Source organism: Hippoglossus hippoglossus, chromosome 13 (assembly GCF_009819705.1).
Source record: "Hippoglossus hippoglossus isolate fHipHip1 chromosome 13, fHipHip1.pri, whole genome shotgun sequence".
Taxonomy (NCBI): domain Eukaryota; kingdom Metazoa; phylum Chordata; class Actinopteri; order Pleuronectiformes; family Pleuronectidae; genus Hippoglossus; species Hippoglossus hippoglossus.
The window spans coordinates 27,103,695-27,131,248 of NC_047163.1; the positions used below are offsets into that span (position 1 = coordinate 27,103,695).

The 27,554-nt window shown below is 42.3% G+C and overlaps 1 protein-coding gene and 1 long non-coding RNA gene across 3 annotated transcripts in view; one reads left to right on the forward strand and one right to left on the reverse strand.

Moving 5' to 3' along the window:
* Positions 1-27,554, forward strand: part of LOC117772673 (endothelin-converting enzyme-like 1) — a 49,011-nt gene that overhangs the window by 10,719 nt on the left and 10,738 nt on the right. For both annotated transcript variants that reach the window (XM_034604000.1, XM_034604001.1), the window contains 9 exons: positions 124-192; positions 1,445-1,555; positions 1,663-1,755; positions 3,964-4,088; positions 15,207-15,429; positions 21,366-21,464; positions 22,020-22,094; positions 25,277-25,380; positions 26,829-26,887. In XM_034604000.1, coding sequence (XP_034459891.1) covers positions 124-192; positions 1,445-1,555; positions 1,663-1,755; positions 3,964-4,088; positions 15,207-15,429; positions 21,366-21,464; positions 22,020-22,094; positions 25,277-25,380; positions 26,829-26,887 — 958 coding nt within the window. The remainder of the gene's footprint in view (positions 1-123; positions 193-1,444; positions 1,556-1,662; positions 1,756-3,963; positions 4,089-15,206; positions 15,430-21,365; positions 21,465-22,019; positions 22,095-25,276; positions 25,381-26,828; positions 26,888-27,554) is intronic.
* The window catches only part of LOC117772677, a 29,689-nt gene continuing 25,943 nt past the window's right edge, over positions 23,809-27,554 (reverse strand). The window contains exon 4 of the long non-coding RNA XR_004615822.1: positions 23,809-23,822. This is a non-coding gene — a long non-coding RNA (uncharacterized LOC117772677). The remainder of the gene's footprint in view (positions 23,823-27,554) is intronic.

Below are 27,554 nucleotides of genomic sequence, written 5' to 3' on the forward strand. Positions count from 1 at the left end.
TGTGTGTGTGTGTGTGTGTGTGTGTGTGTGTGTGTGTGTGTGTGTGTGTGTGTGTGTGTGTGTGTGTGTGTGTGTGTGTGTGTGTGTGTGTGTGTGTGTGTGTGTGTGTGTGTGTGTGTGCAGGTTGATCAGGAGGGGCTCACACTCCCGGAGAGAACCCTCTATCTGGAAGAGGATGAGGACAGTGTGAAGGTAAACATGCCTCCTTTGGTTTCTATCAGTTATTTTGGTCAGTTACACATTTTGTTGTTCCTCAGGCTCTGCGGCTCAGACACATTAATTGATGCGACATTCATTTGCTTAGTCTCACCTTTCATTTGAGCTGGTTTACATTAATATATAAAGTACTGTGTGGGAGATATACTGTAGACACAGTATCCAAAGTTTAATGAGTCAAAAGTAGTTCGACCTATTCACATTACTTCAAACTAAATCATATTTTATATTTTTGGGAAAGATCCTTTGCTCACTATCCTTTATTAAGAGGACAGACAGTTTCCCGTACTCAGTATGTGGGGGGCGGCAGCAGCCAGGATGTGACCTGGCCGTTTGCCGTCCTCCTCCACTCTCTCTCCCCATGTCACTCAGTGTCATATCAATAACCCCAAAAGATCTTAAAAAAAAACCCTCTGCGGTCACTGACCTGCTAAAGTTTTCCACCACAGACATCAGAAAACACTCTTCCCTGGAGATTCTCTGTCAGAGCATCATTGCAGCTGTCCTCGATCAGCTCTTGCTTGTTGTTTGGTCTCTCTGCTTTTAGCCTGGTCTTCAGAAGAGGAATGAGACTACTGACCCTAACCTAAACTCTCAACTCTCAATCGACCCTGAGCCATGTGTGAGCTCTTTTGTGCATTAACTATTGTTGAGACAACACAGCTGCATAAGAAACATTAGTGGCTTAATCTCACACACGACTCTTTCCACACTGACGTTCACCCATTCAAATGAAAGCCGACACTAGGCACTAGTACCATTATATAAATTCAAATTGAATGTGCTAAAGCACAGAGCCTGAAGATTAATAACTGAGCACACACTGTAGGTCTGGACAGTATCTACCTAACCCTTCCCTGTCCATCCCTCCTTCCCATCACTTCGTTTTCTCTCATTTTTCCCTCCCCTATCGTCCCCTTCATTATCTTTTTTCTACCTTTACCTCACACTTGACGTCCTTTAGGTTCTTTCTCTCCTTCCTAACCTCCCCTCCTCCTAGTCTCTTCTCTTTTCTTAACTCTCTCCCTCGTTCTCTCCTCCTCCGTCTGTCTTACTGAACCATCTCTCTCTCTCTCTTCTCTTCATCAATCCACCTGTTTTCCTCTGTCACCCGCTGTGCTTTTGTTATCCTGTCCACTTTGCCACATGTCAGCCCCCGTCGCTGGCCATTACTGATGATGTCGCGGCTCCTCCTGCCTATTAACGCTGATGTCGCTGTGCTTCTCAGATCCTGGCGGCGTACAAGGCCCTGATGGAGCGCTTGCTGAGCATGCTGGGAGCTCAAGATCCCACGCAGAAGTCCAAGGAGATTATACAGCTGGAGACTCGTCTGGCCAATGTGAGCTTATTGCGTGTGCATGTGAGCTTATGTGAGTGTATGTGCGTGCATGTGAGTGTATGTGCGTGTGTGCGTTGTTGTGTAAAATGTCCTCTCTCTCTCTCCAGATCACTGTGTCCGAATATGATGACCAAAGAAAGGACATCAGCACCATGTACAACCGCATCACCCTGAGGCAGCTACAGCGCATCGCTCCTAGTGTGGGTACTACACACACACACACACCCACACACACACACCCACACACACACACACACACACACACACACACACACACACACACACACACACACACACACACACAGACACACACACACAGCACATAAACATCATTTATGATATAATATGTATGTGTGTATATGCATGTGAACGTGGACTGAATCAGACCCACACACAGAGACCTAAGTGACTCTCAAGAGCTGTCCGCCAGCAGGGGTAGTTGATGGAAAACAATGGAGAGAAGGGACAGAAGGAGGGGGTGAGACACTGGAGACACGAAGAGGGAGAGGGAAGAAGGTGGAGGCTCTCCTCTGAAGCAGCGGGAACACCAACAGAGAATCGTCAAGATGTTTTAATGGTCGAGAAGGAGGACTGGAGGGAGGGAGGGGAGATGGAAACTGGGAATGTGCTGAGAGGAAGAAAAAGAGTTACATTTTTCAGATTCCCAGCCAAAAAAAACTGTGTGGAAACAAGGGGTGTGACAAGGAAAAGGAGAAACATGGAAAGACGTAGATCAGACGTTGAAGATTCAAGTAGAGTAGAGAGAACACTGCAAAGTTGCTTCAGTGTGTTGCTGCTATTCATTAGTCCAAATGCAACTAAAACCCTGGAGCTTGTCACTCAAGATTTGTGAAAAAAATACAGTCACAAGGCTGTGCAATTATAAGTAATAACACCAAGCATGAACAAGCAGCAATCTGCCTTATACCAAACCCCCACATTATTGTACAAGCTATAAATATAGGATTGTGAATACATTTTTAAAAGCATCATTTATGTCTAACAAATATAAATAGGAACATATGCAGTATACATTAGACAAAGACAAATCAGTAGTATTTGCATTATTTATTCCCTGGAACGTTGTGCTCCTACCGTAGGCCTCCTGCCAGCAGCAAGCTCTGAGCCTGTTTGATTAAGGACCGGGTCACAGGCAGACCTGAAGCAAGGGCACATTTTTAATGGAGGGACAGCAGCAGCAGCCGTGAGGGTTGTACAAGCGATTTCCTTTTCCAGTGTTGTTGCTTGCAGCATTAGCTCTTAAACGCCCATTTAATCTGCCCGATTCTCTGCTGTCTGAATAACCATCCTCTGCATCTTCGTCTTCATTTGAGTTGAATAGCCTATATACTGAATTGGATTTAAAAGTTCTAACACTACACAATACAAGTAGCAATATTACAGGATTATTTCATGTGTGATGTGACTGAAATTAAGTAAATGAAGTTCTGAGGTTCATGGCTCTTTAAAACTGAATTCTACCAGTGCAGTTCTATTCTAAACCTGCCTGTTTGGAATGGGCTGTTTACTTGGTCTGTGATGATGCTGCTTGCACTGCACAAAGAGCTGTTCACCTGTTCATGCAAAGTTCAGTGAAGCTCGACTCAGTACGCAGAACCCTGAACTGGAGACTCAGTTGTTGCCGTTGTCGTGAATGCATTGTCACTTGCGTTGATTAGTCCCATGGCCGCTGCTGCTACAGAACGCCTGTATATTCAAAGTGTATTAATATTGAACGTCCAAATCGCACCAAATTTGACAATGCACTTTCTTTAGCCCTGAACAAAACACTTACCAAGTGTGGAGCTGATAAGATGAACTGTTCTCGATATCTGCGAGCCCCAACAGACAGAGAATTCCTGAATTAGTAGATAGAAGAGGATTTTTCCTGTAGGTCGGTGAACACTGTGCATCTTTACTGGAAGAGATAGACAGAAACTGACTCGCCCACTTTGTCCATTTCACAGTTGTGATGTGATATCAATAGGTCCTCATAAAATAACATTACTTGGGCAGCAAAAATTGCTTTTCATCACAAAAGCCACAACAACAAAATTGTAGCCTGTGTTAAAAGTTACCATGGCCGGGTCTAGAAGTGAAAATTGTGTAAATGTGGGTCAATTCCCAGACTGAGCTTGGCATTGTGAAGCCGTTACAGGTTAAAGAGAGAAAAAATAAATGTTTCGTCCTCATATTTTTAAACTTATTTTCCAAATCTTTTCATCCTCACAGCATCTGGGTTGGTATATTGCTCTTTTAAGTGTCTGACACAGGACCATACTGATTTGGAAAGCATCATGGTCCGTGGCCTGGAACTCCCAACCGTTCAAAGAGTATTTAGCACATTTGACAACAACTGTATTTAACATAAAAAAGAAGTGACTCGATCATTCCCTGTCCAACCACAGATTCACTGGAAACGGCTGCTGGACAAAATCTTCCTCGAAAACCTCTCGGAGGACGAAGAGATCGTGGTGCTGGCTACTGACTACTTACAGAAAGTCTCTGACATCATCAACACCACTTCAAAGAGGTAAGGAGAAAGAGAGAATGGGCGGCGGGTGGTTTGACGGCTGAGGGTGTGGGGCAGGGAGAGAAAGATGAGGGCACTGAGGTGTATGGAAAATCGATGAAATTAGACGCATTCATTTTTGAGTCCATACTTTTTGAGTGCGAGTAAGCGCTTTTGTTCTTAAGTTTGTGTGTGTGCGTGTGTGTTTGTGTGAGTGTGTGTGGGTCGCATTTGGTTTAGGGCTGTCACTACTATTTTGGCTACAACGTATAATGTCACGAGTTGTATGGATTGGGCTTTGAGTGCTGCTATGCATGTATTTGTGTGCACATTAGCCAATGTGTGTGTGTGCGTGTGTGTGTGTGTGTGAGGTGAGTCACTGTTGGGTGAACTTCCACTTCTACAGCAGATGATTATTATTGATCTCACACCCACACCTTTCTACCACCTGCAGACTTAGACAGACTCCAGGGGAAGCTTTAGAGGGCTGTTGCACACCAGGATGTGTGTTACAGCCACTGATAGCTTGCCAATAGTCAATGTCCTTTACACAAATACACAACAGCCCTCGAGGATGGGTGACTATCCAGTCACCCATCCTGGGTGACTGGATGGTTGACTAAAATGTCACCTCTACCTTTCTGCTAGGCAAAGAGGTGGGTGGTATTTCATTTCTCACAACAGCAACTCCACATGCTAAACATGGACCAGGTCACTGTGTTGTCACTATGACCCATCAGTTCCTCTGGTCAACCAATCAGTGCCTCAACCTGTTAGACCTGAATATCGTGTACGCACCAGATCAGAACTTAACACAGAGAAAGACACATTAACTAACAAGTCCCCTCATCACTGAGCAACTATTCCATCTTCCTGACATGAACACAACCAGAGCAGCAGCTAGAATCAGAGGAACAATTTGAACTTGAATTGGAACTGCCTAAAAAAATCGTGAATCCAGGAGACCCATTTCTTTTGACAGGGTTTTACCACCACCACTTGTTACACGATACGGTAAATGCATAGTATTACAGTGGTATTATCTACCATTCAAAGTGCTTCACAGTACAAGTCCAATTCACCCATTCAACCACACATTCATACAGCGTTTCTTAGTGCTACGCTTTTTTCTATCACACCATCCATACACTGTCGGCACAGTCAGGGGCAATTTAGGTTTCAGTATCTTGAACCAAACTGTTGGAACAGGGATCGAACCACTGACCTTGTGGTTAGTGGATGACCCTCTCTACCGCCTCAGACAAAGCCACAGAACTGCCGTGAGTTTTCTATGTAACATCAGCCCAACTCATATGTGCCATCATGCAAATGGCTTCATGGTTGCTATAAATTGCTCAATTTTATGTCTGCATTTGGGTTTTTTCCTTTCTCCAGTTAGATTTTATGTATATTTATTCATAGTAAATGTTTTTTTTCTTTACTTCTTATTATTGTGTCCACCAACCTTTGTATTTTATATAAATTACTTTCATGATCAACAACAAAAGAATGTATATTTCTGCAGCGATTTAGCTCAGCTCCCATCAGTGTCAGATTTTCTGTTTTGCGCTGCTATTTATTTCGGAACAGACTATTCCTGATCTCTTTTATCTGCTCTCCTGCTGCGCTCCTTCTTTGTGAAATGTAGTTTTACATCACAACAGTCCTGCATGCACATGCATTGAGTCAGGGTCATATCATTGAAGGGTTTCATTATCTCCTTTGTGAATATACAGTGACGTGCGCCTCTGTCCAATCCATTTTCGCAGCCTCACTTCTCCACAGGTTGCAGGAGCCAGGTTTGATGCTCTGTCTCTTCTCTTGTTGTTTACCAATCTTCTCTCTGACTGGTCTGTCCATCCATCCTTCCTGACGGCTTCAGTAATAAACGAGACTCTGCTTCCATCACCCTCTCTCCCTGTCTTCTCTCCCCTCCACCTGTGTCTATATGACATCCTGTCTTCTCTCCCTGTTATCGCTTCTTCACTCAGTCAGGGTGAAAATCCAGTGCAGAGCTATACACAGCAGCTTTACTAGCTTTTATTTCCTTGTTAAATCAAATGCTGTTGCAGTATATGACCAGAACATGCAGCGTTTAAGGCCTCTCCACTCCTCATGACAATTTGCCCCTCTGCCAGTAAAGGGAAAAAGACGATCAAAATTATGTTGGGTCCAAATTTAAACTTAACAAGACAATTTTTTTATTTAATAAAGTGAAAAGCTTTGACATTTTAATATTGACGTTATAAGTCAAGACTGTGAGATATAATTTTATTATCGTAAGTCATATTAATGGCACAAATATGTTGTGAATTATGATTAAGATGAATTATTAATTTCATCTTTACAACAGTTTCTCATAATTTTGTCTTTGAATTTCACTTTTATTAGGTTGGAGGACTGACCTGATATTTTTTCAAGAATAGTCAAAATCAATGGAGCAGTTGTTGACTTATTCAGTTTAGCTCCAAAATTCGTGCAATTCCCATAATGCAACTCAACACGTTTTGCTAGAAACTCCCAGCCTGGTAAATGCCAGAAAATTGCCAACATTTTAACATAAATGGACTGTATTTATATAGCACTCTAATCTTATTTTATCCACCCATTCACACACACATCCATACAGTGCTTCTATATCACACACCATTCATACACTGCTGGCACAGCTGTCAAGGACAGTTTTGGGGGTTTAGTATCTAACCCAGCTTCTGAATGCATAGGAGCCAAGATCGAACCACTGACATTTTGGTTAACCGACTACATCCTGGACCATAGTTGCCCCATTGGCTGTTCAAGTCCATGTCAAAAACATCTGACCTTCGTAACGTCATCATGCTTATAGCGACTTCAGAAGGATTCCTACAGAACCTCAACAATTAGTGCATATAGGGCTGGGCAATTAACCGAAAATGTATCCAAACCAACATGTATAACCTCTCACCGACCTAATATTGCTCATGTCTAATACTTTTCCCGATGCGTGCATTCACAAACTGTTGGGTTTCCGCTACTTTCCGCGCCGTATTACCTTGCATTACACTAAGCAGAAGTTATTAGCATCTGAACAGGACTTGAAGTCTACTTTGTGTTTGTTTGATTTTCTCGAACGTTTATGAGACTCTTATTAAAACACATTGAAAAAAAGACATTTTGCGCTCACGCAGTTCAAATGCAGCACACAACTCGAAATGTGACGCGCACAGCCTGAACGATCCGGATTCATCATCCGACATCTTCGATTAATAACTTAATAGATGTGATGGTCAGTTTGTGTGAAGCGCTACAGAGAAGAGCAGACACACACACACACACACACACGCCCTCCTGCAGACAGGAGAAAAGAGGGGGGGGATTGAAATAATCGTGATATTGATTTGAAGTCATATCGCCCAGTCCTAGTATATTTTGTGTTCACACACACACCGAGTAGTCCCCACTAGTAAACACTTAAAATTGATAGTTGCCGAGGTCGAGCTGAGGAGGGTTGGTTGATGAAGACCCCCTAATTGATTAATGATGAATGCACACGGGTATACAGAGAGGTCTGGTGTTATGCTGAGGACTGGCCAAAAGGCGTGCTGGAATTTCTCCCGGTGCTGCCGATGTCCAGACTGACACACAGGTCAATGTCTGGGAGAGAGACACAGAGAGGGATAGAGTGCGACCAGGAGCTGCACACATCTCTACAATGATGCAACTTCACTAAGCAATGAGTTAGAGACTGTTTCTGTTATCACAAAAAGTGCAGATGTTTTCCAGCTCATTATGAAACTGCGGTGAGACAAATTAGACTGTGTCGGGCCTCAGAGTCGCAGTAATTAATGGGAAACACTGGTCTTTTCAGTTTTTAGCAGGAATGGGCTTCCATACAATGACAGTTAGCAGCAGCAGTTTGAACTTTTAAGACTTTCTTCCTCTCTGTCTGTCTCTTCTTTCAGTCAGTCTTCTTTTCTCTCTTACCCTCCGTTCACCTAACTCTCCTATCCCCTGCTCCACCACCTCTCTCCATCTGTCTCTCTTTCCCCATCTTCTCTGGCTGCCTCTCTCCTTTTCAACTTTGCATGAACACCCTGTAGTTGCCCTCAATCTGCCTCTCTGCTCTCCCATCTCTCCATCTGCCCCTCTGCCATTGTTACCTATCTATTCCTCCTTCAATCAATTCTGTGGGCTACCTTCTGTCATCTTCTCCCTCACCTGTTCCTCACTCTCTCCCAACATCTCTGTTGCTATCCTTCCTCTTTTTAATCTCTCTTACTCAGTCTCCACCTCCAGTCTGTCTCCAGGTTCCGTCTCCTAGGAAGTTCATTTTAGACTGAACCGAACAAAGGTTGGCGTTGCTCATTCACACACACACACACACACACACACACACACACACACACACACACACACACACACACACACACACACACACACACACACGCACACACACACACACACAGAGTTGTACAAATGGTGGAATGGCGCTATGGGGTATTGCTCATTAGCATTGCTTATGAATGCCCCGGTTGCTCACATCAAGGGGTCCTTTCCACCACTGCCAGTTATTAACAAGTCACACAGCTTGTAGCAAGAACAGAAAACACATCCACCCATATAAATACAGACTTCAGGAAACTGAAGTTAACATTCACATGGAGATAACACCAGGAATCTGTACCTGCAAGTGCAAAATCCTGTCAGAACAAAAAACACTTCCTTCCTCCAGTGTTTCATCTGTTCGGTAGTTGTGTTACTCCATGTTTGCTTTTCCCAACTAATTAATTAGACAAAACATTATTTCAGTATTAGTAGGGATATTATATGCTATTGACTTCATAAATTAATAGAAGAGATGAAAACAGCGGAAATAGCATAAATATTAATCAAGTAATATGGAGTCTACAGCCATGCTAGCGGCTCTGTGAGGCTCTGCTTATCACAGTGTTGTGTTGAGCTTGTTGAGCTAAGAGCTAACATCAGTATGCTAACACGCTCACTGTGATAATGTTAACATGCTGATATTTATTCTGTATTCATACAATGTTGGCAGAAGAGGAAAACACTCTTTATTCAGACTCAGGTGGTGATGCATTTGCAGTGGTTTCTCCAACAGTTTGTTGACATGTCTGTATAGTTACCCTCACCATGAGGGAAATATTAATACTTTCACTTTGACACTACTGACACTTACTTAAATAGGATTTCTCATGCAGGACTTTAATGCAATGTAGTATTTTTTCACAAGGATCTGAATTCTTCTTAATCCACTGGGGCTCTTGAATGTCTGCAGGAAGTGTCATGGAAATCCATGCATTAGTTAATGACACACGTGGATGACATGACCCCCCCAAAGTAAAGTCAAAGTGTCTCGATCGCTCCCTAGTGGCTGGCTGCAGTATAGGTCATAAACCCTGCCTCCTCCATCTTAATGGATGGTACAAGGACCAATCTAAGTACAGATCAAACACATTTTTCTCAAAGATGGTTTCTTTCATTTTATGTAGTTCTCATCACACTGATGCATGTTCAAGTGTTTGGTTAGTTTGGTTTTAATTCGTCATGATTGACAGCTGAGACTGACTCACAATTGGTCAAGCGTCTGAATCAACTGGACCTCGCTACCACGGCTCCATCCCCAGATCAGTACTGTACAGACTGAGGCACACACACACACACACACACACACACACACACACACACACACACACACACACACACACTCGCACGGTTCCATTGTTTAGCCTCATATAGCTGGAGTCAAAGGTTGTGGCAGAGGTGTTGGCCCGTGGTGTCATTGTCCAGTAGAGCAGATGGTGAAGTGGTTTTGTTCTTCTCAACGTCACAAACGGACCACAGAAAAACTCTTTTGTACATTGTCATACTTTGCTGAACTTGTGTCACTCACTGACACACACACACACACACACACACACACACACACACACACACACACACACACACACACACACACACACACACACACACACACAGATCAAGAGTGCATTGAACTCATAACAGAGCCAAAGGCATTGGAACAGACTTTCATATGAATGCAGACAGAGAGGAATGGATTCTTGGTAAATTGGAGGAACAGTTTGAAGTGGAACTCTGAGGTGAAAAGGTGTCCGACAAGAACACAGACAGGTGCTTCATCTGACTGTTGTGTTTCGTGACAACAGGATGGATGGTTAAAAATGAATGGATCTACCATCTCACCACCTTCCTTCCATTTCTCACTTCTCCCCCCTGCTCTCCTTCTCTTGACTCCTTCTATTTCTTTCCTCCTACCTCCTTTCCCGTGTCATTTCTTTTTTCATTTCCCTTCTTCATTCTTTTCCCTTCTCCATGGCTACATTTTTGTACTTTTTCTCCCCTAGTCTTCCTTACATCTTGCTTTTCATACTTTCTCTCACTCTGTATTTTCTCTGCCTTCCACCCATTTTCTCTACTTTTCTGTTACGACCAGATGTGTTTTTCTTTATCCATCCATCCATGCCTCATTCAAACTCCATCCTAATCCTTTCCCTTTACTACCAATCATGTTTCCCTCTATGCATTAAGTCTTTTCTTCTCCTCTGTCTTCATTCTCTTAAACTTGGTTTGGGGTTGCTATTGACAACTCCATCTATCCATTGCACTCTCATTTTCTCCTCTGTCCATTTCCTCTCTCTCTCTCCATCTTTTAGGCATCTTATTGACGGATCCTTTTCTCCATTGTTATCTCTCTCCATCCTTACCATACTCTCACATTGATGGCTTTCCCATCATACAAGGCTACTGACAAGAGAAGTCACACGTCTGTCTCTTCATGCTCCATCCATCCATCTTTCTGTTTTTTCTCTCTCCCTCCAGTGTCTGTGTGTGTGTGTGTCTATGTTTGTGTGTGTGTGTGTGTGTGTGTGTGTGTGTGTGTGTGTGTGTGTGTGTGTGTGTGTGTGTGTGTGTGTGTGTGTGTGTGTGTGTGTGTGTGTGTGTGTGTGTGTGTGTGTGTGTGTGTGTGTGCAGTCCCATTGGGGTGACTGCAGCCAATCCCATTAGCCAGATGAGCAGGCCTCCAATGAAGGGGAAAGCACCAGCCTCTCTCCCACATACCCCCCCCTCTTCTCTCTCTCCGTCTGCTCCCTCTGTTCATCCGTCACTCTCGAGGGCGTGTGCAGGGGTAGGTGGTGTGTGTTATTTCTCCTGCCTGTTTGGAGTCAGCTTTGAAGACTAGCGGGGAGAGTCTCTCATTTCATGTGTGTTTGTTTAGAGGTGTTTTAAGCAATACAATAAAATTGAGTTCATGAGTAACCCACAGAAAAGACAGAGCACCAGCGGAGGGTTCGCTTCCTGCTGGGTCCACCACTTTTAAAAATGCACACTCGAGGTAATTGTAGAGCTTTTGTTCACATGAAGCTGTTCACCAAATGTTGGATTTCATGGTTAAGTAGCTTTCAGCAGTCGAGGTCTGATTCCCAGCTGGGCCTCCCAAGCTGAAAATACATGCAGTCCTGCTGCTATATTGTGCTTTGGATGTACATCTCAAGCAGAAATGTGTGCGCTTTTCTCTCTCTGTGTTTGTGTTTGTATTTTATAACCTTTTTTTTCTTTTTATGTCTCATTACTACACTTTCATCTTATTATTTTACATGTAAAATTATTATATCTCTGCTGTCTGCATATCCAGAAGTGAAGTTTGGACCAGAGGAGGTTCTCCCCTCTCTATTACCTACAGGGTCATTGCCTGTGCTAATGTGTTGATGCAGTGCACATGGGCAGTATCTTTTCATCTCCCTATCCTCCACATTAAAAAAGATTCACCTAATGAGCCTTCACTTAGTCCTCGAGTGATTAAACCTACTTCCTGATCTGTACAGGCCCTCTGCTTTCGTGTAGCTCAGCTGTGACTCCATGACTGTGCAAAACACACTAACACATGACACGCAGGGAAGAGTGGGGTGATGTGACCTTGTAGGGGAGTTTCTAGGGGGCTAATGATAAATTGATGACATTTTATATATTTTGTGACTCATTCCAATCACCATGTAATGCAAAACATGGGATGTTTAGAAGAAAGTTTGCTGCTATGAATGATTGTTGAAAATGTCTTTGAGTTTCCCATGTCAAAACAGTAATACAAATAAAAATTGCTTTACTTATTACTCATCAATTAGTTATATATCAATCAATCAATAACATTTTATTTGTATAGCCCATATTGTATAGCCCATATTCACAAATCACAATTTGTCTCATAGGGCTTAACAAGGTGTGACATCGTCTGTCCTTAACCTTCAACAAGAGTCAGGAAAAACTTGTTTTATTAATTTTGTCACTCAGCACAGCTTCATTGAAAGGTCTTCTAATGACTCCTGACATCTCTTGTATTCAACAATGGACTGTAAAAAGTAGGACAACATGACAGCTTCCCCTAAAAGTGAAGCCAAACTATTTCAATCACCACCTGGTGGCTGGCTGCACAAGAGGTCATAAATCTTGCCTCCTCCATGTTAGTGGATTAGACGTGGACCAACTAAAAAGTCATACGTTAAATAATTTTATCTCCAAGATGGTTTCTGTCATTTGAGGTAGTTCTTATCACACTGATGTTTGTTCAAGTGTTAATTTCTACAGTGAGTTTGGTTTTAATTAGTTATTTGATGGTATATAAATTAGAGTGAAACGTCATGATTGACAACTGAGACTGACAATTGGTGGAGCCCTTGTATCCCCAGGACCTCGCTACCCATGCTCCATCCCTGATTGCTAATGTGCAGACTTGTATTTGGGATATTGTAGCTTCATTTCTGGATAGTGGGAGCAAGTGGGGACACGTCATCCATCTTTATATACAGTCAAAAAGCTCTGTCTCAATTCAGGGCTGCATCCCTCTGAGGATGCGGTCTACCCAGCCCACGAAGACCACCTCCTTGAAGGCAGCATAGACAGCAAAGTTCGAACCGATATAAGGCGGGAGAGGTTGGACCAGGATTCACCTATTGGATCCTTTATTGCTTGGGAACGGAAGGACACATTTGTTAGCTGCATTTGAAGTAGCTGTTGAAATGGAACTGTCTATTCGCACTGCTGTGACCCAGTCTTCAAATGCAGCCTCTGAAGATGTGGCTCCTGAATTGTGACACAGTTTATGTATTCAACACACCCTCAAATTCTGAGCAAACATCTGCTGATTTTTAATATATACATTTTTTTAGAGATTTCTAGCCCCCACACCAGCCTGAGACATCTCTGTCCGGTCTCTCTCCCTGAACACTTGAGGACAAAATTGACATCAACCATCCATCAAACAATGCATCACTGCCAAAACCTGGTAATTAGAGGTTGGTACTACAATAGGAAGTCAAACTGCTACAGCTTGACCTTAGCTGTAAATTTGTCAGGTGATGAAAATATATTTTTTATTAACCTTGTGATTTCTAGTGTTTTACTAACAGTCTGATATACAAGTAGTTTAACAAGTCAGAATACGTGCATCGTTTTCAGATCACCAGAGCAGCAGTCTCATCAGTGTTCTGACTCAGTGTAACAATGATTTGAGGGCTGGATTTTAAATGATGTCTACGACTTGTTATGGATGTAACAGCATCACATTACTTTTGTATTTTAATGGTCCATTTACATAAGAACATAAAAGCGTTTACTGTCAGGAAAGAATAAACATATGTTGTTTCAAGTGTTTGAAATGACCGTTGTCCTGCTTTCCGGTGAAGACTGCCGCATATAATCGGCTACTACACTCAAACTGTGCAGCCATGAAAAGAAAGCAAACCACTGGTGCAAATTTAATTAGCGTTGTGTGTTTGTTTCTTAGTAAGCACACAGCTCATTGTGGATTATCCCCCTTTACTCTGAGAGATTACTGTCATCGCTTTTCTTCATAGATGCCTCGAGTAAAACCTCGCTCCTCTCCCCATCGCTCCCACACATCAGGAGGAGAACTGTAGGTTTTACCATTTCCATATAGATGACTTCCATACATGTATTTTCTCTTTTGGGCAGACACACAATCTGCAGCAAACAGGTGATGACAAAGTCACACCAAGCAGCTAATCGCGCGTAGCAGCCACACATGTAACACATGTTGATTAGCTGATGGTGGCTGATGATCAAGGACACCACCTGAGGCTCTCGTTCATTTATTTGCCCTCCCCTCACTCCACCTCCTGCTTTCCTTTCACTTTTCCCGTCAATTAAATTCACTTCACAAGTGCTTTGTTGGCGGGGACCTCAGGGTGCTGTCGCCAAGGCGCTTTTGATTTAATATCTGTGGTTGCATCAAAAAAAGAAAAAAACAGTGGAAAACAACAACATGCCTCGAGGTTCGCATGGTGATCTCCCAGTAGGGGTGATAGAGGGGGGCATTTGTCTCCGCAGGGCAGATGAGATGTGTGCGCCCAGTGGGGGCATGAGGACACAGCAGCTCTCTAACTCTATCGTCTGGGGGAGTTCGGGGAGACACAGCTTGAATACATTAATGAATGATCCATTCTCTCGCCTCCCACTCGACACTTTCCTCACCCCTCTGCTGCCCCTCTGCTGAGTGTCACTCTGGTTTCAAGAGAGCTGTGCTTTAACTGTTAGACCCTCTTGACTCCTCACCGCTCGCTCTCGATCACTGTCCCCCTCTTGTTTTCCCTCTAACTTTTCTGGCTCGGAGGGCAAATGTAAAAACAGAAACTGGGCCATGAGGAAGATTACAGTTTGACTCCGCAGACGTCCCTTTACAAAGACTCAAGTCTGTCCTTAGTCCTATAGACGTACATTAAAGAAGTAGAGCGCATATCTCCACCAAGGCCCAACAGTCCCCTTAAAATCAATCAAACAGCACCAAATTTGACACTAGATATCAATCCTCTTAACTGTGCCTGATGTTTTTCATCAAGATCCCTGAATGATTCCTGGGCAAATTGGTGAAAATGTAAAAAAAAATTATTTCAAACAATGTTCGGAAAAAATCCAGAATCTGCCCCTTTCTCTGGATCCCCATCAAAAGTGTATGAATTCTTCCTTGGCCCATGTTCCACTATTCATCCAAAAACATCTGTCTCTCATATGGTGTTTGCAGAGCTGTTACCGTGTTTCAATGGTAGATTAAATCCAAACCAAATCTATGAAAATGTAACTGACCCGTCCTTCTCATGTCATCTGTCTTAGGGTTCTCCATAACTACATGCTGTGGCGCATTGTGGTAGCGCTGAGCGAACACCTGTCCACCGCCTTCCGCAGCATCATCCACGAGTTTTCTCGGGAGATTGACGGCACAGAGCAGCAGCTGGAGCTGGGCCGGCTCTGCCTCACCCAGGCCAACAAACACTTTGGCATGGCTCTGGGAGCCCTGTTCGTCCACCAGCACTTCTCCTCACAGAGCAAGGCTAAGGTATGGATGGATGGATGGATGGATGGATGGATGGATGGATGGATGGATGGATGTTGGGACTGTAGATGGCTGGATTGTGATGGCTTCCATTTTGTCCCTAATTTGTTCATTTTCACTTGATGATTTAGATATATAGAGAGTAATCAATCAAGCTTTTTAAATTTTGTATTCAGCTTTTATTTTTCTATATATTTTAGGTGTAAGTGTGACTCAAAAGTCACAGTTTTGCTTGATGCTTGGTTTTATTTTACTGTCCGGACAGTGAAAACATTATTTCCTGATATTAATTAACTTTCTCTGAAACTTCAAAACCAGTGCACTACAAAACTGACTTTATAGTAGTTGCATACCATATGCATTTAATATGTAATATGAAAGTGAGATAACATTAATGTTCTCTCTCATTCCTCTCCCTGGGCATTGTCTATCTACCTGCAGTACATGGGTATGGTTGGTTGGTGCCCAGAGAGGACAACATAAATGTCATTCCATCTGGAAATAAGTAAACCAAAACCAGCACATTTAGTCTGATAGCTAATAGAAGGAAGCTGCCCAAATCCAACCCAGTACTTTGTCACACTCTGGCAAGCAGTGCTTTAATTGCATGTGACTCCATTCGCTCAAATGATGCAAATAAAGTGGCTTCCTGGGGATGTGACAACATGTTTTGCCAACCATTGTCTTGTTGACTACACAGTTTAAGAACCAGCCACACTCCTACGCTGGGTCTGGCCTCACACAGCACACAACATTTCGGAAGTTGTATTGGGGGAGATAATTCAGACGTTTCCGATTTTTAAGAGCCAGTTTGGAGATTGAACCCTGTGTCAAGCTGCAACTGTATCATTTATTTTTAATGAATGTGTTTCCAGCACTACTTAGACTAAGATGTGTGCATTAATGAGCAATTTGTCTGCAGTCCCAATTGGTTCCAAAAAAAGTACTTGGAGAGGAATCTCACTAATGTCAAACTACCCAATGTTCAAAGGCAGCAAGAGGAAAACCCACATAACTGACCTGGAATTCAATTTTTGTGACTGCACTTATTGCTGAATTATAACAATATTTTACCATTGTTAGAGTAGTTTCATCAAATCTGACACTTAAGGGCTGTGACAGTTTTTCATATTTTTCTTTTCTGTAGCTCCACAGAGACAATGTAGGGGGGGTTCCCCTGGTCGGTTTTGACATGTCTAGATGACTTTGAGGGATTTAATTTTGATCAATCACAGCTATCTCCTTAGTCTCTGTACCTCTCACTAGCTGCTTCTTTTGGTTTCTGATTTGCTCTACACTGAGGTCAGTCTTTTCTAATCCCCACTTCTGCCATTTGGTCGCCTTCTCTTTCACCTCAATCCTCCCCTATATGTATTCGTATCTAGTCTGGTGTCAATTCTAGGACATGGGGATGTGGGTCCCAATGGGATTTCTGACCTCTGTAACCCCAGACTCTTTCTCTAAGCCCTCCATCATCGCCTTTCCACCTCCTCCTTCTTCTTCTTCTTATACTCTGACTGTCCACCCGTGCACGCTCTCTTACTTTGAGCTGCCTTTTCTTCTCCTCTTGCAAACTTTCAAATCTCTGCCAAAGCTCAGGACTTTTAAAGCAAGTCTGACACAAGTGGATGTGTCCACTAATTACTTTCTATGTACTGTACCTTAATTGAAATTAAAGTTTGCAAGCTCCCAATGTTCTATTTAAGATTCTAATGAGATACAAAGTGTAAATTTCAAAGACGCTTCAAGCCAGTGGCTCCTGTCTGATGAAGAAAAGAATGGAAGAGAGGGTGTTTTTTTAGGGTCAAGCCTCCATTAGAGTTTTTAACCTAATAAAATTAATAAATCCATAAGTACCTAAACATCACACTACTGGTCCTTTAGAGTGTCTGCAGGATAGAAAATCTCACACTTGCTGCATTTTCTGCTGTTGTCCCTGTCCTCATCGATCATTTTACATTGCTCACAGACATGGGTGTGTACAGTTCTGGCATGTCCACACAGGTTGGAGACCTCATTATCAACACCAGAGGTACCAGACCTGAGGCCAGTGGCGATGTGTGTAGCCTTGACTGACTCACTGATGCTGCTTGCCTCAGCATGACCTGGAATTAATGAGCGTCAGGAGCTGAGAGGCTGACAGGAGACAGAGTGGGAAAGACAAGCTTTGTTGTTACTCTGAATCGCCAATGTGGAGATATTGTCGAGGGACACAACATGTCCCGGTGCCATTCAGGAGTAGAATTTGTGCTTACGGTGGGTTTTAGAAAGCACCAGTAGAATTCTTTTAAAGATTATTTGAGGTTTGGACAGAAGAAGTTCTTCGTTCGTATCACGAGAAAAGACAAGTTATTTAATAATTTAATTATGTTTAGTGCCAAAACATTTTAAATTCTTTCGGACACATTATCTGTATGTGGCATCTAGAGCATGGTTAAGAGAAGATAGAGAATCTGAAAAGGTTGCTGTCATTGATTCTGACAGGACATGAACTCTGCTCTCCAACACAAAAGTCAGATACTAACACCCATCCAACACCTCAACCCTTACACCCTTACATTGTGCCATGCTACATAAAGGTGGGTTTTGATGTGAATCCTGTGGAATTATACAATGTACACATGATTACCAGGGACACTGAGCCTAAAACTGCATGTGACACAAACAAATGCCCAAAGAATCGATGTAGATAGACCTAAGCAGCTTCTGGTTATTTAAAGGGCAACTCCATCAGCTTTACACATCAAGCCTGTTTGTGCCTTGAGAGGCAGCTGTGCTGTACGATAAACTTCCACAACTGACGTGACTTGAGTCAATATCAGCTCGGTCTGGAGATTACGTTTGAAAAGGTATCAAATCTGGAGGTGTGGACGTGGAAAGAAGTGAGTTTATCAGACCTCTGGAGTCTGTTCTGCATCTCTGCTTGAGACTAGTGGCTCTATACAACATTAGCTGCTACAAGCATAACACACACACACACACACACACACACACACACACACACACACACACACACACACACACACACACACACACACACACACACACACACACACACACACACACACACACACAATCTCCACCCAAACTGCCTCCAGTGCAGTGGCAGGGTTTGAATAAAAAAGATGATTTTGATCTTTATCCTTAAAAAATATATATCTACCATGAGTGCGTCAATGTTATAGGCGGTGATGGAGCAAGTACTCCACAAAAGTAACACACTAACTTTTCCACTTGAGTAAAAGTAAGTACTTGCTGAGTCTATTGCCTAATGCAACAGTCTACTTACTATGTCATTGCAACTGAGTCTTCACAAGTGAGCAGGGTTTAATGTTACCTGCCCACTCTGATTGGTTCAGTGGACCAATTCCCCTCTCGTTATTGATTATTTAAAAAAATATTGAAAACAATATGAACATGTTACACAATACATTGCAGTTAAAATGCAGTTGAGTAGAAAGTAAATATATTTGCTGATACAGTATATGTTGTGAAGTAAGTAAAAAGACCGGGAAATAAATCTTCTGAAGTTAAGAACAAATACATGAAAAATGTACTTAAGAACAGTAAACGAAGTAAATGTACTTTGTTACATCCTACCACTGTTTATATGTGTGCACTGCTAAATCCATGGACTCTTTTAATTTAACCTTAGAGATGACTAGAAGTCATTTTATGGCACTGTATTGAATATACTGGAATTTTGAAAAGAATTGACAGGACAGATATGAGACAATATCACCAAGCCTGGTTTAATTGAAGGTGATTCATTTACATTGTGACTGGTACTACACAAGACAGACTGGAATTAGCATCACACACAACTGACTTCAAGAGCTGTGGCTCTTGAAGTCAGTTTAACTTTGGGGAGAGCCCAGGCCAAAACAACAAACAAAATAACCCCATTTAGAAACAACACCACACTTCTGAATGAACCACAAAAAACAGTTATAATACTAAACTTCCTAACACCCAAAACAGGAGAAAAATGGGTGAGGCCAAAAATAGCAGCTCTACACTTCAAAGCTTTTGGCAAGATTTACAAAGGAAGGATGAAATTAAAACTGAAAGTAGAACAGACTGAAAAATGAAACAATCCAAAAGTAATTCTGACTTTATGCTAAAGCACCAGGTTATCAGAGACCCACAGGTTAAGTTTGGTCTAACACAGCTCTTCACACACATACATGGAGAGAGGTGCAGCGCCTCAGGTCTGGACCGATCAGGAGGAAGGATCCAGAGCTAACTCACTACGGGAGAATTTCAGACTTTGAAATAAAAAATCTCATCTTTTTGTTGACTGAGAAGGACGAGGACAAGATCATCATCACTGAATGATATTGAATCATCATTTTTTTCTGGGGAATGAGCTGTACCAAATCTTCTAAAACTTTTTAATGAAAACATTTTGCAAGTTTTGCAAATTCGTATCAGTGCCGGTATGAAGAATTTTGAAATGTGGAATATTCAAAGGCAAGTATGTCACATTTTCTTGTTTATTTTTCACACCCCTGGTGTGTAAAGGCCTGAGTTAATCATGTCTTACAATATGCAGTGGTTATCATGCTACATGCAGACATTTTGCAGCTTGCATGCTTTGTGGACTGCAAATCCTAGTTGACCCATTTCAGTTACTCTTACTTGTGTTGGTGCTCAGCTGGAAAACAGCACAGAGTCCCATGTTATTTAAAAAAAAATTTCAATCACATAAATAAATCCAGTGATGGCGGAACACTTTGACTTGTGGTCTGTGGCCTGTGTGAGCTGCACATAGGGTCAGTGGTAACTAGACTGGAATTAGCATTACACACAACTGACTTCAAGAACCGCAGCTTAATGGGACGACAAAGGTGGATCAAATTCAGCATTGTAACTCTCTGATTTAGTAGAAATTTAGATTAATCTTTTTATGGTAGATGGACTGTATTTATAAAGAGCTTTTCCAGTCTTATCTACAAATCAAAGCACTTAACAGTACAAGTCACCCATTTACACACATTCATACGACACCTTTACACACATTTTACACTCTTTCTCTAACACACACCATTCTGCACAATGTCTGCATGGGCGTCAGGGGCACTTTGGGGCTCAGTATCTTGCCCAAGGACACTTTGGAATGCAGACTGGAGGTCCTGGGGATTGAACCATCGCACATCTGATTCGTGGACGAACCACTCTACCTTCTAAGTCTTATTAACCAGTCATATTAGCACAAGCAATGGTACACAGAAAAGCACTCTTGGCAAGTGATCATCACTACCACCTGCTCCCAGCAAGAAACCACAATTGGAGGCAGAGGAAACTTGCATAAAGCACATTTTAAATAAAAAATATTGGGTATTTAATTAAAGGACAAATATGATACGTTTTTTCCCCTTCCTCTAGTTAGTGTATAGTTTTTTTTGTGTATGTAAAAGGTCTGGAAAGTAAAAAAAAAATTAGAAAAAACTTTAATCAGTGGAAAGGGGAGCTCCTCCCCCCAGAAAACATTGCTCCCTGAAGCAGGGGAAACGTCTAGTCAGTAGTCTGCATCATTCAGTTACCTCCATTATCTCCGCCCAATATTTGCATGCCTAGGCCACACAAATAGGAGTAGAACGCGCTTGTGACACCGATAATGTAAATCCTCTGTCTACAAAGGCTGCCTCCTTCTTGGGCCGGGTAGACCGCGTCCTTAGAGCCTTTGAAACCTTTTTAATTAATAACACAAATGAACCTGAATAACAGCCTAATACGTCTCCTTTGAGATTCAAACACTGAACAGGGGCACCAAGGTTTATATTAAAAAAATAACTAAAACTCCAGAAGATTTCTCTTGTGAAACATTCCATACTGTCATAACATTGGCAGAAAATGTGTTTATGGAGATCCACGTAAGTTGTAATATGTTTTAAGGATTTTGACACTTCTTCCAATATGATGTGATCTCCCTCCAGGTACAGGAGCTGGTGGAGGACATAAAACACTCCCTGGACCTCCGTCTGCAAGAGCTGGACTGGATGGATGAGGCCACCAAGGAGGCTGCCAGAGCAAAGGTTCGGAGCCTAAGTCAGCTTCTGCATCGCAGACACAGCTCCCTGCCAGATCCGATTAGTATTTGAAAAGGATTTAATTATTTCTTTGCAGTTCTTTTCTTTCCAGGGCTTTGATTGATTGCTTGGTTAGATGGAAGTGTGTGATAGAATACATCAAGGGCTTGACATTGAGAAGTGAGGATCTCCTAATCCGGATCTCTCTCTGGTGCTGCTTTAGGGTCTGCACTGCAAGATATCCCTTCTAATACTTCTACAATCTGGAGTTATAATCCTTTTAGAGGGCCATGCTGAATATAAAGAGCTTCCCTGTAATCCTATTACTTTGGGTTTGCTTGATTAGTGTGTGTGTGTGTGTGTGTGTGTGTGTGTGTGTGTGTGTGTGTGTGTGTGTGTGTGTGTGTATGTGTGTGGAAGGATAGTTGTGTACCTTGGTCCCTAAACGAGTGTGCATGAGTGGTTGTTAGTTATTGCAAATGGATGTTACGTGATTTCGGACCAGTTCTTCCTCCTCTACTTCTCCATCTCTTCATCATCCTCTCTTCCTCCCCCTCGCAGCTGAAGCACATGATGGTGATGACCGGGTACCCAGACTTCCTGCTCAAACCTGAGCTCATAGATCAGGAATATGCGGTGAGTCACAAACTGTCCAGCCATCTTCACCATGCACAAGTACCCACCCTCACTGTTAATCCCATTTCCCAGCAACCCCTCCCCCTCTCTAGAATCACTTTCCAGCAGCCATTACACTGCAGCCTGGGTGATTGTATTCAGATCGAGCAAAAATACATCATGCACAGAAGTATATAAACACGCACTGATGAGAGTGTTCATATAAATCACATGATTTAAGTATGTAGATCTAACGAGGTAGCACATGTAAAACCTGGGAGCAGCTCAGCTGGCAAAGAAAATGTGCAATCAGGAGTGTGTTGATGGAGAGCCTGTGGGGACAGCTGCATAAATAAAAGATAAGTATATACTTTACATCTGCGGACAACTGGGATGAGGATTTGCTTAATTGTGGGTGGAGAGAATGAAAGTGTGAACCCAAGAACTCAAAACCAATCAAGTTCATCATGAAGGCTGTGCTGAAAGAGGGGAGGTGATTCAAACATGAAACTGCAACTATATACCCTGAACAAAGTCGTCCAGACAACAAGTCACAGTGTACAGTGAAACTGGTTAACATCAGTGGTGGGTAGTGATTAAGTACATTTACCAAGATGTAGTTTTGAAGTACTTGAGTGAAGGGAACAGGTCATACAAAAACACAAGCTAATAGCAAACATTGAAAACTCAGTATTTAGACTGGGTTACTGGGTCAGTCTCCAAATTTGTACCCCATGTGTCAGCATAGCCATGAAGCAGAGTATTTATTTCTCCTGTGTGTGTGTGTGTGTGTGTGTGTGTGTGTGTGTGTGTGTGTGTGTGTGTGTGTAAAATAACTCAAAAATGCATCGACAGAATTTCACCAAGCCTGGAGATAATATTATATGGGAGTGTATCTGTAGATGATTGACTTGTGGAAGTAATCGGTCAAAGGTCAAGGTAAGAAAAGTATGATCTGAAAAGAATTTTACCAAAGAAATCATAGAAAGACAATATTAAGCGATTCATCCAAAAATGATGATGGATGGATCATATATTGTCATATTTAATGATATCATATTTTTCACGGAAGCTTATATAGATCGAAAAATCAGCTAGGATTATGATGTAGGAGTGAAGTCTTCATGACATAAGCAGAAAATGACATCATACAATATACTACTGAATTAACATTAATAATCAATATGCTTAGAGAAAGGGTCGACACCTTTTTGGGATGAACTAATCATTCATCATCATATGGTATAAATGACGTCTTGATGATGTCTTTATGAAATGGTTTTATTACAACATAGAAAAGTTAGCATGGCCTGAATGGGCTATATACAGTGAACATGCAGGGTATCCTTCACCATTCTAATGCTTTTCATTGTATTTTGAAAACTAGATAACTGCTCCCAGATCAACATCGTGACCAAATGTATAACTGCTCTGGGGCCTTTTCCATCAGTACATAGGGTTAGCCTACAAAATGAGTTGTCTGCTGGGTTGCATAAACAGGGGAGTCTGGAATCGAGTCAAATTCCTCAGTCTGAAATATAGTTTTAGTCTGCCAGGCCAAACCATTCCTTTAATAACAACTTTATTTATAAGTAAGCTGTTGCTCTGCCAGTGTTTTTGGTTTTATGTTCAAAGTGCAGACTCGAGGTAGGGAGGCGGTTGTGGACATTCTGTCAGAGACTATGGTCGGTCTCCATGCTGCCACAGTCACGTCAGTGAGTGTTTATGTGTGTATTTTCTTCTCAAACACTCAGAGGCAGATCTGGCCCTGTGAGCCTAAACAAGCAAAAAAACAAACAAGAGAGATTTTGTGTTTACTGTCAGTTTAAAGGATAGAGATGCTTCCAAAGCAAGTAACATTAAATTCCTCTGGCATGTGAACAGAAATGGTCCTCAATCTGTGTACAGTACACGACTGCAAGTACATTTTAACGCTAGGCACCAGCATCAGAACAGGGGGAATTAAGTCATGAATAAATTCTGCCACATTCACCGCAGATTATCACTGTTTCGAGCTGATTGGCTGCTGACTTAAAGGTTCAGCTCGCACTAACCAAAAACATCCAATTAAAGAAATATGTTTACTGGCTTTCTTACCAAGACTTAAATTAAAAGATTGACTCTCATGTCCATCTACATACTAAGTCCACAAATCTCTGTCTGTGTATGTATGTGGAAGGCATAACTCAAGAACCGTGAATCTTATCTGTTTCACACTTCCCACATGTATTGTTTATGGCTCTAGAGGGTGCATTGTTGAATTTGGTGCAATTTGGACACATGTTATGTTCAATATGAATAAAGGTTGAATAAAAAGGCAAACAGTGCAGTCAGTGTGAGTTAGAGTTTTTTTACCATATGAGATTGAAACAGACATTCACGGCTGCTGATCCCGCGGCAGCAAAATTCATAGAATCACTTCCTTTTTATCAATAGTCTTCAAAGTAAAAGCACATGTTCGTGTTGTAGCAGCAATGCTTTATATCGAGCTGAATTGCAGAGCTTTTATTTTAAAAAGATGTGAACCTGCGTCTGAAGATTATGCACAGTTCTGTAAATCATTTAAACTTATATATAACCCCCCAAAAGTGAACAGCAATAAAGCAAATTCTGTTTCATTTCATGAACAATATTGATTTTATAATCAGAGCAAAAAACTGAATCCAGCTAATCATAAGTCACTTTTACAGTTTCAGAAAGCTGCAACCAGCACAACCACAGGCCAAACCAACAGGCCATTCCAACAGCATGTTTACAACAGGCATGGAACTAGTAAAATGTGAAACTCGAGCCGGAAACCAGTTTGATTAATTTAGCCCTGAAGACAAAAAACAGCAAACCTGTCTCTGTCCAGTGGTAATAAAACCTTATCAGAAACCAGGACCATCCTGAACTCTGGATTGTTTCAAGAAGTGTGAAAGACATAATATTCTGGCACATCACAAAGCAAATAGTTATATTGATATTTTTGTTTTATACGGATTAAACGATTGAAGTATAATTTGTTAAGTGAGAGCTCAAGAGGGCGAATTTGTCAATATCGATCAAAGCCAGGCTCGCTGTTTCCCCCAAATGTCAAATAATCAGCTACTGGAACTATCTGACAGAAAGCGATGAACAGTGCACTTCCCAAAATGTCTAACGATTCCTGTACTGCATACAGTGAAGGTCTTCACACTGACCTCGTGTCTGTGGTTTTGCAGTTTGTCGTGGATGAGAAGACCTACTTCAAGAACATCCTCAACAGCATCAAGTTCAACATTAAGCTGTCGGTCAAGAAGATCCACGAAGAGGTGGACAAGAACGCGTGAGTCCTCTCCTCGCGTTACACAAGTGACACTAGGCAGCCATCACCACTCACTGACACGCAGGGCAAAGCAATTAAAGAAGGTTAATATATCTGAAATGTATTCTGAGCTCACGCAGCTGAGGCTCACACCGGACGCTGCTGCAGTTACGCCACTGTGAGTGGGTCTCGCTAATATGTCTGACATGCCTAACATGTGTCCCTGTGAATCCCTTTGTAGTTTGACACATTTGTTGATGTGCCTCTAAATTAAACCAACAGATACCATATTGACATACACACAGCAGGAGAAAATCCATTTGATTTACTTATCTATCGCAGCCAGGCAGCAGAAAAGTGCTGTGGGACATGCCGCTCTCTTTTTCAAAATAGAGCCCTGTACGGTTGGATTGAGTGCCTCTCCGCTATGACAACACAATAAAGTCGCATTAGTATTCCAAGGTGCTCAAAACAACTGTATCATTAGCCCACACTCAGTGCCCTGAAGAGTTAAATCACATACTCCCTCTATATCACCAAAAAGTGAACCCTTCATCATTCACTCTGTCCTGACGCAGGGAAAAAAATAAAGTATCACTCCTCCTCCTCTTCCCTGTGTTTGTCTCCTCTCCATCTCTCTGCAGTCCACACACAGCCATCACTCTTTCGCTCCCAGAACAAGGGCATCGCACACTTTCAGAGTTAGTCATTTGGGGGATTTTATGCCAATCGATTAGTCTGGCTTTAAGTGGATTACCATAAAGGAACTGTCCGCAGTTTCATATGCAGGGAGGGAGGAACTCTGGCCGTGGGACCGGACACACTGAGCGTTTCTCACCGGGGAGTTTAGACAGAGAGAGACAGAGGTGTTTGGGATTCTGTTCAGGATCTGGGGTGTGTTTTCAAGTCGGTAAATTGGTGTGTGTGTGTGTGGTTGTACTTGTACTTATATATTTGTGAGGACCATTTTGACAATAGACCTAGAGGACATTTTGGCTGGTCCTCACTTTTTCAAAGGCTTGTTTGAGTGTTAAGACTTGGCTTTAGGGTTAGGGTTACAATTAGGTTGAGGTCAGGGTTATTTAGTTGAGTTGGTTAAGGTTAGGGTAAGGAGCTGGCAAATGCATTATGCCAATGAGTGTCCTGTTCATCTCAAGACTGGATGACCTGATCTGCCCCCGATCTCTGTCCAACAGTCAACATGTGAGAGGCCGTGCACTCCAGATATCTGTGCTGCTGCCAGTCCTGCTTTTACTGTTGCTTGACCACATGACTCCTTTCTGACTGAGACAAGACAGAGTGAAGCAAACGGTCATATTGTGTGTGTGTGTGTGTGTGTGTGTGTGTTAGTGTGTGTGTGTGTGTGTGTGTGTGTGTGTGTGTGTGTGTGTGTGTGTGTGTGTGTGTGTGTGTGTGTGTGTGTTCCCATTTGTAATCCTCTGTTTGTTTGACACTGTTTCTCTCCTCAGGTGGCTTCTCCCCCCTCAGGCCCTTAATGCCTACTACCTCCCTAACAAGAACCAAATGGGTCAGTGCAAGTCTTCATTATACATACTGATATTTGTGTTCTCTCTGCCATCTGTCTACACACACACTCACACACAAACACACTTTCCCCTATTGCCATTCTGCACCATGACATGGACCTCGCATTAGTTACACACAATTACTCCATGTTGCCGCCTGTTTTCTGCAAGTCAAACACGACGGCTGCTTAGAGGGAACAGCGTCCACTCCCTCATATCATATTCCCCGTCATCACTCACTTTCTACTTCGATCTCCACCTCACATACTTAATACCCCCCTGGAGGAAAAACAAGCCGTGACACTTTCCCGACTTTTAACAAATCTAGGCTTGCTATGTCACCCCTCCCTCGCTGCTCGCCTCATCTTCTCCCAGGCTTCCCCCGCTGTCTGTGTCAGCCTGCCTGCTGGATTAAATCTCTCACCGAAAAATCAATGGTGCACTCGCGAGCTGATGCTCGAGGACAAGAGGAGTCAGACAAACACAGTCATCAGTGCCCCTTGGGTCATTTTTTTTTCAACCACACACATTATTTCTCTCACTTAACCCTGAACTTTTCACTTCTCACCTCTTTTTTTCTCAGTGTGCTCATTTCTGTATTCAATTTTTTCTTTAATCAAATTAATTAAGTCACTTAATCCCATTTCTCTTGTTTCTTTTTTTATGTCT